Source organism: Elephantulus edwardii, unplaced genomic scaffold, assembly GCF_000299155.1.
Source record: "Elephantulus edwardii isolate Elephantulus edwardi_28Jun2011 unplaced genomic scaffold, EleEdw1.0 scaffold00008, whole genome shotgun sequence".
Classification (NCBI taxonomy): domain Eukaryota; kingdom Metazoa; phylum Chordata; class Mammalia; order Macroscelidea; family Macroscelididae; genus Elephantulus; species Elephantulus edwardii.
Window position 1 is genome coordinate 32,025,967 of NW_006399758.1, and position 18,645 is coordinate 32,044,611.

Below are 18,645 nucleotides of genomic sequence, written 5' to 3' on the forward strand. Positions count from 1 at the left end.
GTGGATTAAAAACTAGTCCTCCCTTGAGTTTTTAAGACTGAATATGTCATGCAAGAAGATAGCCCATCTTTCTGCCGTGTAGCAGCTGGTGGATTCAAACCACTAGCCTTTGGGTTGGAAACACAGCTTCTTGTCACTAATCCGCCATAGCTCCCAAAAGGACACATTAATACCTCTAAAATAAATACTATATTGTAGTATAGGGAGCTTTGGTGACATAGTGGTAAGAAGCTGAACTGCAACCCAAGGCACATAGTTCAACTCTCTTGGCTACTCTGCAGGAGAAGGATGGGCAGTCTCTTCCTGTGCAGTTTACTACCTCTGAAAACTCACTGACGGGTCAGTCGTAACTCAACATCATATAACAATAATACATAGTAGTATATAGAAATCCTGTACTAACAATATCTAAAAACTACTCCATAATAACTAGGAATTTAACTAGACATTTGGAATATGTCAGAAGCATTTGTTGAAAATTATTAAACACACATCCTTTCCTGAGAATACTCTATCTAAAAATTGGTATTTGGTATGAATCTGTTTGCAATCTAGAGAATCTAAAACACAGCATGTTGTTTTCTACATTTCAATGTCTATTACAAGGTCCCTATCTTATGAAAGTGGTTGAAAATGGAACCTTGGTAGTAATTTGGCTCACTCTGTCTTGTGGATGACATGTACAAGGCCAGGGAGACCAGATGAAGAAGCCTCTGGAGGTCTCTGTATCATGGACCACAGAGCTTACTGTTAGGATATCTATTAAGGTCTCTTTAAGGCTCTCTTGAGGCATATGAATTTGAGCTTTGGCTCATAACCTAGATAGGTTGTCCTAAAGTCATGATTAAATCCTATATTTCTATGCTATATAAACTCCTCCAGATTCCAGCTATTCGTTTCTAAATTTAAGAGAGCTCATCATCTACTGACCTTTTCCCCACTTCTATCTGCCTCCTTTCATCTTCTCTCTCTGCTTTCCAAAAATATGTGATCTTACACATCAACTTCTTTACTGTTGCATAACAACTAACCCTCCAGTAGTTTTTCAGAGGCTGTAAATCTCACAGGAGATCTCCCATCTTTCTCTTTTGAGAGCAACTAGTGGATTCATACCATTAATCTGTGGATTGACAGGTCACTTTAAAATATAAATTTCTATACCTTTAAAGAAAATTTCTGCATGTGAATCCTATTCAGTGTTTGATAAGTGAAAAGAATTTTTACCTATATTTTCAAGTACCTTTGAAGAAAAGCTGATGTCTAGAAATACTGAGTTTCACAATCTTTCATGTAAGGTTTTCTCTGTGTGAAAATGCTGTCAAATTGCTAAGTGTGCCTTCAGAACAATTGACACAATGTTAAAAAAGAAACAAAAACAGCCAAAAAAAAAAAAAAAGAGCACCACCATTTTTTTGTTGGCTGACTTGACTTCCAAGATTTTCCTTTATTTATTGTTTTCCATTTTCCATTTGTAAGTCATGAGATCGAAGCTAGAAACACACCAATTATGTCTTGGGATATTTTCATGGACATTTATCTTGTTTCATGATTATAAAACTTGTGAAATAATAGAAATCTATATTTGGTTCAGGGAGCTATGATAATGTAGTCTGTAGGGAGTTGCACTGCTAACCCAAAGGTTACACTTCACTTACTGACTGGGAGAAAAAGGAACAATCTCCTACTGTGCAATTTACAGCCCCTTAAAGCTTCTCTCTCTCTCTCTCTTTCTCTCTCACTCTCTCCTTCATTTATCATGACTGATTCCTTTGACTTTGTTCTGTTTTCTATAGTATTTGCCATCTTCTAATATGTTATCCACCAGTTGCTATACAGGAGAAAGATGGGGCATCACCTCCTGTGCAACTTACAGCTCCTAAACATCTACTGAAGGGTCAGCAATAAGTTGGTTCCAATGAAAGAAAGAGATAATATGTGTTATATTTTTTTCTTGTCTATTATGTGGTACCTGCTCTCTCTCTCCTCCCAACTTCTGAGGCCCGTGGGAGTAGGTATTATAATCTATTTTGTGCACAGTAGATAAGATATCTGGTGGCACAGTGGTGAAGCACTTGGTTGCTAACTAGAAAATTGGCAGTTTGCAATGAGCAGCTGCTCCATGGGAGACACGTGAAACAATTGTCTTCTGCCTTGGATACCTTACAAGGCAGGTTCACTTACTCTATAAGGTTATTATGAATTGTAAATGACTCAACAGTGGTGGATTTTTGTAACAAGCACCTAAAACAGTGCCTGACATACAGTAGGTTTTCAACAAATATTATTTTTATGAATGAATGTCACACAAAACTATGGCTATGAAGCAAATGGGGCAAAAATAGTCACTTTGCAATTTATTTTCTCAAATTATTTAATATTTTCTTTTTTATTTTATTAATTTTAGTGAACATTTACAGAGATTTTGGATTTCCATTCATTCATTGTTGCACTTTTGTCCCTGCCCAGCCCTCCCCACCCAGCTTGCTTCTCTCTTTGAAAAGAAAAATTCTTTCATTGGTATACAACCCCTCCCACCCCCCACGCCCCACTGCCCCGAGTACACTCCACTATGCAACCTTAGTTCTGGACTCTTGTGATAATCATAATACCATATCATATATTGCTTTTAAACTGTTCTCTCCTGTGTTTTTTCTTATACTTTCAGATATCAACATGGCAGGGGAACCCAAACCGTACAGACCAAAACCTGGAAATAAAAGGCCCCTTTCAGCACTTTATAGGTAAGTAGCAAAGCTCTGTTTTACTGCATATCAAAATGGAAATTTCTTGAAGCTTTGTAGAAAGCAAGACCCTGGATGAGATGGATTGATGCAGTGACTGTGACAATGGGACTAGGTGTGTCAGAAACAGTGAAGTTGGCTCAGAATAGATCCAAGTTCAGAGCCCTTGTTCATAGGGTCGCTAAGAGTCATAGTAGATTTGACAGCACATAATAAGAACAACAATACAACAGTTAATATTTTAAAGAACAATACTTACTAGAATTAAACACTATAAAATGCTAGTGGTCAAAGTCAGCTATATTATGCAGCATTTGGAGGGACCTTGAACCTCTAAGATTCTAGTGGCTGCATAAACAATCCTTCTGCAAGATATGTCTCTGGAAAAACTAATGCACATCTCAAAAGATTCTGCCCAGCCATAGCAAAGTCAGTATTTGTTGAGTGTGCAATGCATGAGTTTTGGCTTTCACCGAGTTGTAGGCAGCTAAGAATTCCTCTTTCTTCATATATCAATGTTGGGGTTTTTTTTGTTTATTTGGCATTCATTGGTGATACTTTAGGCACATTGTTTAATTTCATTTTCACAGCCTTGTGATATAGATATGGCTGCTCTCAGCGTTTAGATAAAAAATCCTGACATGCATGAAGTTTCACAGTGATGTCTCCTAGGAAAAGCAAGCACTTGAAAGTGATGATGTCAGTTCTTAAACTCATGCCTTCTGCTGCCATAGCCTTAATTATCTCCTCCCTGTTGCTCATACTCTTCTTTCTTACTTCCTGTATGTTCCTCTCATCCCCATTTTTCCAAAACAACAGGTATACCCCTCTCTTTTCCAGATAATAATATCCAATTCTTTTTTTTTTTGTTTTCCAAATGGGTCAGTTTAACATTCTGATCTTTTCCTTTGCAGAAGAGTGTAATGTTTTGATCTGTTGTTCACGGGCTTTCTATGACATGGAATTAACCAGATGACCCCTGCCAACACAACAGTCTTCTCCCTTTAGACCTCCGGGCTAGGCCCATTGCCACTGAAGCAAGCCCAACTCACATCTTTCCCCTCTAGATGCCCCCAATTCATTAACTATCCAGAGAGATGCACTACTCCAGACTTAGCAGCCTCGCTGTTCTGCATTTCCTTCTATGATATTAAATTCCGTTTATCTGGAGAAGATAGAAACTACAGAAAACTCAGAACTGTAACTTTCACAGAGCACATTTTTAGAAAATCAAGTGCTACTGTCAAGACACATGTCCCACTTCATAGACTTTTGTCATTAGTTTTTGTACTATAAGTGCTGACTTTGCATCTATATCTGTTAAATTCCCTTTTGTTAGATTTAACCAATTGTTCCAGGCTATTGAGATCTCCTATCATCCAATTTATGTGCTCCTCTTCCAGATACATATCATCATTCCATCAGTCTCCACATCCAAAGAGCTAATGTAAGTTTTGAGAAAGGCCCAGTTTTGCTTGATATCATTTGGATAAAGGAGAATTGAGTTCTATATGCTCAAATTGATTATATTCTGATACAGTATGGTAAGAAAAGTGCTTGACAGAGAGCTTGTGACACTTTACCTTAGCTGCAGTAAAGAGCAATATTTGCAAAACTGAGATAAACTATTTTTGTCAGGTTTCTTTTTCAAATGTATAGGTAGAGGTACAGCTCATTTAAAAAGACATATTTTTTATTATGAAAAAATAATAAGCTGGCTTTTGCCTAATCTAGAATAACTACTAACTGACTGGGCAATGATGTTATTTTCTTTATCTTCTCACTTCTTGAATTTTTTTAGTTCATTTTTAGAATGAAACACATGACAAGAAACAATTATCTCCTTAACTATTATTTCTGTATTTATAAATGGTGTTGTATTCAGGGGGAAAAAAGAACACCAAAAACCTGAAAGCAGAATTTTCTTTAAATCAGCTGTATTGTATCCAAATCATAGCAGTGAGGAAATGCTTATTTATCCTCTTTTTATTTGTTCACACAAATTAAGGCTGAGGTACAATAGAAACTGCAAAATGTTAACAAAGGGAACAAAAGGAAATGAAGACACGGTTGATAAAGTCCTTTCACAGACCTCATACTTATATAAGCTTAATAATAATATTTTGCTTTCATGTAAACAAAATGTATTTTCATATTCATCATTCATCTATCTGTCACAGAATCCCGCAAGCTTTATATGTATTACTGACAGAAGAGAAAACTACAGTTCAAAGATGATCAAACACTTGCCCAATGTGAAATAATAAGATTAAGAATTGAATTCTGATTTTAGTCTCCAATTTAGTTCATTCACTTGCTACCATCCAAATCATGCAGATTATAAAAAAGCAAAGAATTCTAGGGAACCAGAACCAATAAGAATAGGGACTTCTGTCTGTAATTACCATACCAGGAGGTGGCTGAGAACAGACTTAACATGTTGAAAATGAGCACCAATCATATCACCTACTTTTAGATCTCACACGTGGTTTAAAGGAATGGCTGATAGTAAGATGACTCAGAAAAAAAGAAAAAGAAAAAAAAAGATCTGGATATCTATTTCCAAACAGTCACAGCTAGTGAAAAGTCCCACAGAGTGCAGGTCCTCTCTTCAGCATGTGATGTCACCACAAGTAGGAGTCAGCTCAGTGACAACCACTCTGATTTGGTTTGGGGGGCACATGTTTTGGCAGAAAACTAAAACTGAATCCTAGTTATATCCCCTCTCCACTCCATGTTTTTGTGTATCATTGAGTCAACCCTACTTTATATGACAGAATTGAACTAGAAGTCATTGGTTTCTTAGGAGCTCTAGTGGTCTACTGGTAAGAATCTGTGATGCAATCCCAAAGGCATGTACTTCAAATTAACCACATGTTCTGTGGGAGAAGAATGGGCACTCTTCTCCCATGAGATTACTGCCTGTGAAAACCCGCTGGAGGGTCAGCTATGGGTTGATTCTGATGACACACAGCAACAACAATCTTGATAGAAGAAGGTTGTCACTCTCCACAAAGGGAATTTGAACTGCCCAACTTTTGGCTAGTAGCTGAGTATTAACTGTTGTGTCATCAAGGCTTTTCTACTTTCATCAATCCATGCCAACTTGTGAAGCCTCTGTGAGCTTTGAGTATCTAGCTTCTTTATCTAACATAACACTTGCATACATTTTTAAAAATATGTATGACAAGAGATCCTAAATTCAACACAAGTTTGATGATTTCCTAGAAAGACTTTCAGAACTCAACAGTGTGTTGAAGTTGACTTATTAAAGCAAAAGGATGCAGATTAAGTTTGTTGTTGTTGATTGCTATAGAATGGAGCACACTTTATAGAGACTTTACGAACAAAAGACCTAATGCCTTTTCATAACTATCATCATTTCTCCAAGTTCATAGAGTTTCCATAGGCACATGATTTATGAAGTGGATGCCACTGCTGCTTTCAAACCTGTTTTACAACTGGGAGCTCCACCAAACACTGTCCACATTAGGAAACCATTATGATATTTGACACCCCAATGGCACGAGGTTCAGCATCACAGCAAACCCAGATCACCTCAGTACAGCAAACTTAAAAAGAGTGATGTACAAAGTAGAAGAATGTTCCTCCAAATATAACAACACTAGTCTCACTTAGCAGTGGTTAAGTGTCATCAAGTCAAATACAACTCATAGCAGCCCTATGAACAAAAGACCTGAACTCTGTTCTCAAAGTAACGTAATTTTTATATGATTGTAGAGTTTATAGAGTTTCCAGAGGCATCTGGTTTAGGAAATGGATAATGTATGTGGCAAAGTCCAGGAGAAGTCAGGAGCACGTTTCCAAGGGTCACCACCAACAGAATCATATGAATAGTACCTAATTCTAATATATAGTGTGTGACCACACATAGGAACATTTTGCCAACTGGGAAAACTCATCTGAACCTTGGTATCCAGGGCTAAATGAGGAAGAAATGAAGAGCCCATATGACTTCCCTTTTCTGTTCACTCTCCAGCTCTTCCAGAGGGCAAATTCTTGGCAATCAAAACCAAGAAAACAGATATTTGCCATAAATCACATTGTTTACATGAACTATCTGGTGTGACCCATGCCCCAAGTATGTAATGATAGTTTGTGGTGTCTTTGGTTTTGTTTTTTGGTTTGTTTGGTTTTGGTTTTTTTTTTCTCTTTTGGGAATATATTCTAAGTGCTTAAGCATTATGTTTCTGAAGCAAGTCAGGGTACAGTCTTAAAGACCTTTGGAATGTACAGTTTAGACAAACGCAAGCCTACAGAGTTAACCTTTGCCACGCAGGACAAAACACACAGTTTAGGTAAAAATAAGTCATACCTTGTAAGAGCAAGTAAAAAGGGTGTATTTTGTGTTTTTATTTTGTCTTTGAGTCTGTTTCTTTATCTATAAAATAAAAAGCTTAGAATATATTCATCTGTTCACTCATTAACTCATTCAGAAGACATATATTTTGGATTTACTGTAATCTAGGCACTGTGGTAGCTGCTGTTTTAGGTAAATAGCATAGCAATGTCAAGGTGAGAGCACAGAGAGAGAGCATGAAGAAATAAGATTAATTTCTTTTTCTGGTTACAGGTAATCTCTGATTCACCATACTGCTCCAAAATGATACATTACCACAACTGTTTACTCTGTCAGGGCTCATAAATGATCTGCATTAGAATTTGTTCTTCACTTACATCCACAAATAACTAAGGCCAGCCTAACTGAAGTATGCACACAGTTCTGTTAAAAAAAAAAAAAAACCAACCAAAAAATCAAACACACCAAAAACCAAAATCAACAATAAAGGAGTTAGGCATTCTACTTAGGGGGAAGTTACAGAAAGAATAGCATATTCAAGCTGGCTTCTGCAGGAAGAAGTAGTCACTCAGTAGACAAAGAGAAAGAAGGGTATTCCATGGGGAGAAAATGTGCAGAGCTCTAGGTACAGAGAACAAGAGGAGTATCTCATGGCAGAGTCTAAGATAGAAGATAGTCGGCTTGGTGGAGATAGTTGGCTCGAGCAGACTAGAACAGTTCCACGTTGTGAGAATTCTTAAATATCAATTTAAGATTTGTTTTCTGTTTTCTGCAGACAATATAAGGACCCATTTTAATATGGTCACTGATTTAAATGGGATGTGAAGGAGAGTGAGGGCCCCTAATTTTCCACGGTTCCTAGGTTAGGCATTGAGGGGAGTGATGATGTCATATTGAGAGATGAAATCAGGAAGAAAGTGTCTGGTTTAGATAGAGAGTTGGAGGTTTGTCTTTATGTGTCGCTGAGTCAGTTCCAACCTATGATGACTCTATCTATAACAAAATAAAAACATTGCCTGCTGCTGTGTCATCTGCACAGCTGGTTAAGAGAATAACACACACACACACACACACACACACACCCCTACACAATCTACCTTTCTTTTTCTTTCTCGTGGTCATCAAGTCAGAACTAGTTCATAGCTGACCCTCCATTGGGTTTCCAAGTCTCTAAATCTCACAGGAAGAGATTGGCCAATTTTTCCCCCCCTCTGACCTGCCAGTGGGTTAGAATCACCAAAGAAGTGTGGCTTTTGAGTTAAGAGCAGAGCTCTGTATGAAAGCTCCCTAAAATGAATTTTTTCCATCTCAGAAATGAATTAAAAAGGACAACGCATTAAAATTGCATTTTTTTAAAAAGTCTCCCATTAGAATTTATTTGTAAATGAAACATAATTAATCATTTGTGAACAGTGAATAGACAATCCATTCTCTAGGGGAAATATTGTAACTATTAATAAATTGCTGTTCCAAATGGGACATGTGCATTATACAATGTGGAACTCTAAAATAATAATTCTCCCTTAGGAAGTGCATTTTCCAGCATGCCCAGTTACAATTAATGCTAAATAATGACTAATTGAGAATAGTTGTATGATGATGCTTATGCATACAAAGGAAGTCATACTTTCTTTCTGATGTTTACAAAGCCAACAGAGAGAAAAGAACAAAGACAGTGTTTCAAAAAGCTGAGCAGGTATTGGTTTTCTTTCTCAAGGGCTAGGGACACAGCTCTAAAAGACATGCAATACATAAAGTTTCATGCATTTATTTCATAAAGATTATTGGGTGAACATTTCTCATTTGACTTTGTGGCTGTACTGCAGATCCTTTTCAGAGCAATGTGCCCTTCCATTGCAACCTCTCCACCCTGCAGATACAGCTACAACAATCAAGACTGTCACTGCAAATCGTATTGATATGCCTGAATATTGCCACAGGATAACACATTGCTACCAATACACCTGCTTTTCTCTTATTGACTGTCTCATTACTCAGTAGTTTGCATCTAGGTAGGAGGAAATCTGCCATTTGATATTGTGTACCTTAAAATGTATGTTTTGTAAAATCAAACACCAGAGTGCAAGGTTGGAGAAGACAGTAGTTTGTCTGTAATAGTTATGTGTCAGATTGTTGGGCTATGACTCTAAGTGATTTTGAAGTCATCTACTGAAGGAATCTGGCAACTATGTAATAACTTAATTTGACAGTTAAGTAATGATGAAATACAGCAGTTTTATAAATGTAATCTGACAGTTATGTAAAAATGTAGTCATCCTCCATTGTGTGGTGCTATGTGGTCATCCTTAACTTTTGGCATGCATTGGAAGAGTTATTACATCGAATAACCTAGTTTGGGAACCTAGTCATCTCTGTAAGTAAAAAGTGGATGTATTACTATTTTAAGATAAATCAGTGTTGGTAGTCATAAATTTGAACTACACCATGAGAAGTTCAGTGATCGAAAAACTTGCAGAGCATAATTAAGAAAGGTAAGGTAACTCTTTGAAGCATGATGTCTTAGGTAAGATAATGCAAGGTGACCCTATCATTTGTTTACCAGTGGACCTACATGGGTTCTGTTATCATTTTTCTTGGTGACTAGCATATCATTGATGATCTAGAAACTCTAAAGTGGTTTAAATTGAGTCACAGAACTTTGACAACAGTAGTAAAGCAATGGAAGATAATTTCAGCTAATTCTGCATTTTAAAAAACCCATAGGGAAAGGAAGGATCCTGGACATCACAACTTCACTGACTTTGCTAAGAAAAGCTCCTCAATAACTGTTGATCATTTTGTTTTCTGTTTCCTTTTATAATGTCAAAGATAATGCATGTTCAATATTCAGGGGGAAAAGATTCCTTGTCTCTATGACAATGTCTCCTTCGCATTGATGGAGAATTTAATTTCTCTGCCTCCCAGGTGGACCCAGTCAGAAACTCATGGCAGGATAAACTGTGGTTTCCAAAGTAGAGTGTAAGGAAGAAAGAGAAATGTTTTTTTGGGTTTTTTTCCTCCTAAGCCCTTGTGCCAATGGATCTTGTCCTGAAATGTTCTTGAGCCCAGACCCTGAAATGCCTCTATGGTTTCTTTTTAAAGTGTGTTACTGCCAGATCTGTGTAATAATTGCTGTCTCTTTTTGTTCCTGATTGAATTTTTCTTATGGAATCAAATTAGTGACATGGGACAGTGTGCTTGCCAATACCCATGAGAACAAATACAAAAATTATCTATGTCAAAACCTCAAAGGTGTATATTTACCCATATATATAAAAACTATGTTCTTTCTAATGTGCAGTTCCAAGGTAAACATCAAAAGATCCCAAATATTTACTTTATAGTTTAATATTATGCAAATGCTTCTACATGTGTGTTTTTGGTGAAAAGTTAGACAAACTTGACTACTAAAATCAGCACAAGGCCTAACCTTGAACTCTGTTCCTCAGCTTTATCAACAAAGGCATAGTGAAAAAGTAAAAGACTCTGCAAAGTGAAATATTTAACATGTCAAAACCTGGTATAGATTACAAACTTCAGTTATCATCATCATCACTCAGAGAAAAAGGCCTTCAATTAAAGTATTTTAGGAGATTGTTTTAAATGACTTGTCAGCTGTGATAATGTTGCTAAAATTCACCAGGTTATAAATAAACTGCCATTTCATACAACACCTAAAGAAGAGAGTGTTTTGGAAAACATTCTTTTTACTTATAGTATTTCCTTTGTGTTTTAACATTAAACAAATATGGAGGAGTTCTGGTGGTACAGCATGTTGTGCTTTTAACCGAAAGGCCTTGTTTGTTCAGCTGTTTAACTCTACCAGCTATCCTAAAGGAGAAAGTTGCATAGTCTTCTCCCACAGCCTTCGAAACCCAGTGGAGGGCTGCCAAGTCACAATCCATTTAATGGCATTGAATTTAGAAGCAAATAAAATTGGCAAAACTTTTAACTCAAAATTGTTATTGTTGTTATGTGCTGTTGAGTCTACTATGATTCATAATGACCTCTGAACAATACTTCTGAATCCTGCTCTATCCTGAGCCAATTTCACTATCTCTGACACACTTGGCCTAAAGGCAAGAAGCTTTACTGCAATTCTGAAGGCACAGAGTTGATTCCACCAGGTGCTCTGCGGGAGAAGAATGGGTAATCTTCTCCCATGTGATTAACTGTCTCTGAAAACCCACCAGAGGGTCAGCTATGGGTTACACAATAACAACAATAATTGAAAATGTTTTAAAAAATAGTAAAACATACACACCTATGTTTATTGTTGTGCTGAACACCATAGCAAAGAGATGGAAACAACCCAATTGCCCATCAACAAATGAATGGATTGATAAGCTGTGATAGATTCACGCAATGGAATACTATGCAGCACTAAAAAACAAGGAACTCATAAAATATTATGGGCGACCCTGGAAGACATTATGCTGAGGACATTATGACAAAATATCTCAGTCACAAAAGGATAAATACTGCATAATGCCCCTGTTATAAAACAGAACTGACATGGGGGTTGAGAGAAGCTAAGAAAAGGGAATAAATAATGCACATCGCATTGAAACAGAAGAGAGAAAACTGTTTAAAAGGAATATATGATTAAGTATTATTTGCATGATAACAGTCCAGAATAAAAGCTACATAACAAAGTAGACTGGGGTAGAGGAAGAGGAAATTGTTATGCAATAGTGAAAGAATTTTTATTTTTTTTCCAAAGAGAAAAGCAAACTGGAGTGGTGGGTAGAAAGGAAAATGTACAACAATGAATGAATGGAAATTTTAAAAAGTAAATTAGTCAAGATTAAAAATAGTAAAACATACTTATAAAAATAGTTCTGCTGCAGGTAGTTCTCTGATAGGTTAAATGATGGTGTATTTGCAATGTTTTTACATCCATTAATATTCAGATTTTTCTTACATAGCAAATGAAGTAGTTAGAGGGTGTCGTGGAATATGTCCCCCCAAAATAAATGTATGTACGTATATAATGTGGAAGCTATGCAATGATCTTCTATTATAGATGAAATAGTTGTAAAATAATATAACAATGGAACACAACACTCCTTAATCCCAATATAATTTTGATTCACTGAAAGGGGGGCTTTCCTAGAGTGTAGACTTGAAGAGCTAACAAGAAAGGAAAGTGAGTCAAGAACCGAGGTCTTTGGTCCTATCAAGAAACAATCACCAAGAGTACTGTGCATAGTTTTAGACCAAGGTCACTGAGAAAGCTCTTTGATAGCAGGTAAAATATAGACACATGGACAACTCCAAGGAATACCAGTCCTTCCCTAGAGCTGGAGCCCTGAATTTGGACTTCCCATCTCCTGAACTACAAAAGAATAAATTTCTGTTCGTTTGAACCATCCACTGTAGCAGCTTTAGATAATGAATACAGAAGGAGACTAAATGGTATGTTCCTATAAAGAGAATCTATTTCAAAGGCCTTTGTCATTTACTTCATTGGCCTATAGGTTATTTGGAATCCAACAATTTTATTAGTTTGATATGAAATAATTTATGGAAGAGGCAAATCCACTCAAACACTTTTGAAAAGAGCTCATAATTTGGTTGCAATTGAGAGAGAGGTGGTCAAGTAAGATCAGGAGAAGAGTTTAACCATATTAAGAGATTATTTGTAATGACAAGGCACTGTCCGAGAGGCTGGGCTCTATGAGGAGAAGTGTGGCGTTAGGATTGGTGGACGATCTATCAACAGTCTGCGTTATGCAGATGGCACAACCCTGCTTACTGAAACTGAGGATGACCTCATGCACTTACTGCAGAGGGTCAAGGACTGCAGCCTTCAGTATGGACTGAGGCTCAAGGTCAAGAAGACAAAGATTCTCACCACTGGACCAATCGGTAGCATCAGGAAGGATGGCAAAGAGATTGAGATTGTTCACAGCTTGAGTTTGCCTGGCTCCACGGTCAACACTCTTGGCACCAGCAGCCAGGAAATCAAAAAACGTATTGCGATGGGAAAATCTGCTGTTAGGGACCTCTCTAAAGTACTCAAGAGCAACGGTGTCTCTCTAGAGATGGAGGTCCGCCTGATACAGGCCATGGTTTTTGCAATCACTTGTTATGCATCAGAGAGTTGGACAATGACTAGGGAGGGTAGGAGAATTGACGACTTTGAGCTGTGGTGCTGGAGAAGAGTATTGAATGTACCATGGACTGCCGAGAAAACAAACAGATTCATCCTGGAGATGGTTAAACCAAGCTACTCCTTGGAGGCAAGGATTCTGGGGCTTCGTCTGACATACTTTGGACATGTTGCAAGGAGAGACAGGTCTTTTAGAGAGGGACATCATGCTGAATAGAGTAGAGGGACAGCGCAGGAGGGGAAGACCCTCTATGAGGTGGATTGATTCAGTGACTGGGGTAATCGGGATGGGTGTGTCAGAGGAAATGCTATTGTCACAGGATAGAGCATGGTTTAGGGCTGTTGTACATAGGGTCGCTATGAGTCGCAAATGACCCGATGGCACATGACAACAACAACAACAACGAGGTATTGTAAATTAGCATCAAATTTAATCATCACATTTCCAGAAGTAAGGGGTAGAAGAGCAGGGAAAAAGGGGGGTAATAATATCTATAACCATCTAATAAAAGAATATTCCCTTGTACAGAAACAATCTTTTTCTTCCTCTATATGACTCTTGTGAGAGAAATCTATCACACTGGTAGCATAGCCCCCATTATCCTGGATTGTGGTTATAAGATGCATTTACATACACACAATGATTTTAAGCTAATGGACTTTCTTATGAAATTTCTCAGTAAAAGTTATGGATAAAATTTTTATTCACAGACTCAGAATCAAGCAGCCCTGACATGTTCAAAACAAAAATAATATTAACCCAGTAGCATAATTGGTTGAAGATTGTGTAATATACCATTTATGTTTCTACTAGGGAACAAAACATGTGCCTAAGCTGAGAGAACTTCAAAATATTGTTGCAAAATCTTATTAGGATTACCATGGGAAAAGGATAGAACATAACTGAGAAATAAATGTGGGGTTTTACAATAAATTGTGCCTACAACTGAGTGCATATTGTTCCTTCTTTTTTAAATTTTATTTGAGTAAAAGTTTACAATTCTTTTAGGTTTTATTCAGCCTTTCCTAAACCTTTTGCTTTATAGCATAAACTATAACTGATTAATGTAATTAATTATAATGCCTGATCATACTGAATATTACCTTTCCCTTTTCAACTTACCTATTTATTAATATTTGCTTTCCTAATGAATAATTGTGATGAGAAAGAATTCCATACAGCACTGTCTTAAAGTGCAATTAAAATAACTAATTTACCCTAAAGCAGCTACCAGTCTCACTTTTAGAGTAAGTTTCCCAAAATGAACTGAATCTTCAGAAAAGCTCAATACATAAGACACAACAATTTTACTAGTTTATCTAACTAATTGTGTGATTCAAAGATAACCTCAGAAACTAGTTTCCATAAAGTTCAACATTCAGTAGAATACCCACAGGCAAATGACTTCTGTGGGTCACCCCAATTTCATGTACCCAGGAACCTAGGTTCCAGAATTCTAGAATTAAAACAATTTCTTAAAAGTGAGTAAAATAGTCTCAGAACTCACAAGTCTATATATGTAAATGAAATACATTTAAGAAGAAAAACACCCTGCTCACACAATGGGCTGAAAGATTCTTCACAAAAGAAAGGATTCAGATGACTAACACATAAAGAAGTGATCAAGGTCACTAGGTGTTGTTGATGTTGTTGCTAGATGTCATTAAGTTGATAATGACACATAGTGACCCTATAAACAACAGATCTGAAACTGGCCCTAGTCTGTGTCATCCTCATTACACTACCACATTTCCACCATACTAGAGCCCACTATTATAGTTACCATATATAAAGAACAAGGACCACATCAGGGAACAGCCATAATTGACCTTTTTCATCTTCATAAAGGGGAACTGTCCCCATCAACAATACAAAACCAATTCCAAGAGGCCAGACTTGCTCACAAGTTTCCGTACTTCTTTCTACTTTCCTTACGCCAGTATTGCTGATTCGCTGGGTACAAAATCTGATGTGATAGCTCACAGATCCCACAGAACCATTAGGGGAGTCAAAAGGCTATAAATTCAGATTAGTGGCTTATTCAGAACAGCTTCCAAAATGTGTTCACAAGCACCTCAGCCTTGAGGCTTACAATGTTATACAAGTGTTAAAAAGCTCTCAGTCCTGCGTGTTATAGTTTTCTCTCCATACTTACCAACAACCTGAGTCCTCCAACAACTTAGCTCGGTCCAGTGGGCTAGAAGTCCCCCGCCTCTCTATCTCATATGAGGTCTCTGGTTCTCTGCTGCATCTCCTTGGTCCACTGCTTCCATAGGCCCTGGGCTGACTGGCAGAAGTGTCTCTGGTCCAGAAAACACATTGAATTTTCTTGCTTCTTCTTTGCTGGTGGTCAGATTATTCTAATTCTGCTGTTGGATCTGCCTAATTTAATGGCAAGAGTTACCACGAGGGTGTGGATTGATAAGAGTAGCCATTCCCCTTGTAGAGAGGCTAACACGTCCTATTCACATATTCTCATCCATCCACATGGCGAAGTTAATCAATGGCTCAGGAAGGCATTTTGCACAATAAACCCTTAACACCACTTCATGTGAGTCCATCGTGTTGAAAGTCTTCTTTTACCTTCGGTCTTTCCAATCATGATGTCCTTCAAGATCTGGACCCTCCTAAGAACATGCCCAGAGAATGTGAAATGAAACTTCAGCATCCTTATTTCCAAGGAGTTGTGTAAATCAAAACAGTGATATATCATCTTAGCCCAGCAACAATAGCCAAGCTCAGTAAGTAAGTAACCGAAGACACTGATGAAGGTGTGGAGATCCTGGAACTCACGTACATTGAGGTGGAAATGTAAAATTGTGCAACTGAAACATGCTAAAATCAGAGTTCTCAAAATCTCTTGAACACTCTCGAGAAAATTAGCATTTTCTGGCGAGTGGGTGGACTGAGGTGATTGTAGATAAGCACTGAGGCATGCAAATCAGCAATTTAGCGAAATAAGTGAAAAGGGTTTATAAGGAAATAAAACAGAGTCATAGCTGGTGAAAGGTGGAGGAAGGCAGTGCAAAAGAGTTAAAGAAAAAAAGAGAGGCAATGTCCCTTGAAAGACAGAGGTGGAGGCAAACCTTTTGTCATGATGCCAGCAGACAATAAAGGAACCCCTTGGTGAGGCACTGACTTCAACAGCTCCCAGTTTCCTGACACTGGTCATAGCCTAACCCACCTAGGAATTTGTGGGCTTGCCTGTGGCTTGCTTCCCTGGATTCTTAGCAGGGGGGGGCTTCCTGGTGTAACTCACCTTTTGGTTCCTGCCAGAAGTACTATCACCAGGTTCTGTAACACCCAGCGTGTTGGCACAAGTGTTACACGTTCCTTTCCCATTTTCCCTAAGAGACTCAGCTTCCAGCCCTCCTCTCTGAGAGAGAGACCAGGTAACAGTTCTAGTCCTTAACACAACCACTATGAAAAGCAACCTGATATTTCTTTAAAAAGTTGGAAATCAAAATACCACTTGATTGGCTAGTCTACTTCTATCCTAAAGTAATAAAAGTTGTGACATAAGCAGATATATGCACACTCATGTTTATTGCAACATTATTCACCATAGCAAAGAGTTGTAAAATCCAAGTACCCATTCACAAATTAATAGATAAAGAAACTATAGTGAAGTTACAGAAGGGATAGGCTTTACAACTTTGGAAAACAATGAAGAATTTATGCAACAATTGATAACACTAATGAGTTTAGAGGGCAGGTTGCTGAATGAAATGAGTCAGTCACAAAAGGACAAATATTGTATAAGACTGCTAGTATTAAAAGACAAAGATAGGTGTGCACAGAGAAGGAACCATACTAGTGTGATTACTAGTATGGAAAGAGAAAGGGAAAAGAAAAAGTTAATTAAGAGATATTAAATATTTATTAATATGTGTGAAAAGAAAGAAAATATGCAATGAATGGATGATCAGATACTGTAGCTATTGTAGTCAATGTTGTGGAGTAAAATGTGCAGTAAAGGTTGAAAACATAGTAAGATTTGTAAGTTTCCTCACAAGTCACAATTTAGATATATATCTATATATAGATAGATAAAGATATAGATATAGATGATATAGATAGATATAGATATAGATATAGATATAGATATATATATATGAGAAAGGACAAAGAATATAACCTTTTATTCATTTTTTAAAAGTATTCTATTAAAAGATAACCAAACTCTGCTGTTTTTATCATAGCACTTCACAAAAGAGTAAAAATGACTGTACACTTAACAGTTTTTCTGAGGGTTTGACTATAAATCCAGTGGTGACTGCTTCTGAACAAATCTAAAAGCAGATTCAAAAATTTCACAAGTTACTACAACATATTTAAGAAAGCATTGGTGGCCTAGTGGTATGGAGTTGCACCACCAACCTGAAGGCACAGGATTCTAATCCACCAGCTAAACAGGAGAAAGAAACAGCAATCTTCTCTGATGAGATTTACAGGACACAGCTATAAGCTAGTTCTGAGTACATAACAACAACAACAGGGTATATTTGAGGAGCAGTCACAGCGAAAGGAATTAACAGTAAAGGTAAATAAGAGCAGCTGCAGATATATAACATATATCATTAATCCATTCAATAAGCATTTACAAAGAACAAAGAAATGGATATTGCTACTACTAAGATTTTGACTGGAATTAGAAGAAGAACATGATGTTGCGTGTGACTCTTCTGAGACTAATAGTCAGTTAGAAAGCAATAGACCTATAACCAAATACTATATTTGCTACCATTTGCCAAGGCTAACTCATTGATTATAAGCAAGTTATTCAACCTCTTGCGTTAGTGAAATGATGTCCATAAAAAAAGTACACATAATTATGTGAGAAAGATCTTAGATTTTAATTAGAGAAAAACAAATACAAAATTATGTGAACAGTATGACCAAAACATCTAAAATATTAAATGATACGTAGCACAGAAAAAATAAGTAGAGCAAAATATTAACTTACTTACTAAATTATTAACTGAATAACTTTTCAATGGTGCCTTTGAGGATATATTTTTCTTATAATCTTAGTGTATATTATTTGCATTTTGTTAATGAAAATGTATTAAGTAATATTTTCTCATGTTTTTTGGTGAAAGTTGACATAGTAAATTGGGTTCCCATTTGACAACTGCTGTTATGTTGTCCAGCTACATTTTTCAATATATATCAATATTATCTCTGCTTCTGTTCTGTTTTAAGTACTCTAGTTTCCCTGTCCCCTTAATTCCTCATCTTTGCTTTAGAGTAAATGTTGACCTTTTGATCTCACGAAGATGCTTTTTAAGAGAGTAATGGACTTACTTGGTAATAGCCATTATTGTATGTGTATTTCACTAGAAGGTGATCTCTGAATATTTCAGCTCACATTTTAAGAAATATTTCAGGGCATCAGGCTCAGATCCAGGAAGTCAGGATTTTGTACAAATTTTAATTCTTTTTTTTCTATAATTATATTTTATTA

The 18,645-nt window shown here is 36.9% G+C and overlaps 1 protein-coding gene across 4 annotated transcripts in view; it reads left to right on the forward strand.

Annotated features, from left to right (window-relative positions):
* Positions 1–18,645, forward strand: part of LOC102863830 (RNA-binding Raly-like protein-like) — a 973,734-nt gene that overhangs the window by 770,479 nt on the left and 184,610 nt on the right. For all 4 annotated transcript variants that reach the window (XM_006880505.1, XM_006880506.1, XM_006880504.1 and 1 more), the window contains one exon: positions 2,666–2,741. In XM_006880505.1, the coding sequence (XP_006880567.1) occupies positions 2,666–2,741 (76 nt within the window). The remainder of the gene's footprint in view (positions 1–2,665; positions 2,742–18,645) is intronic.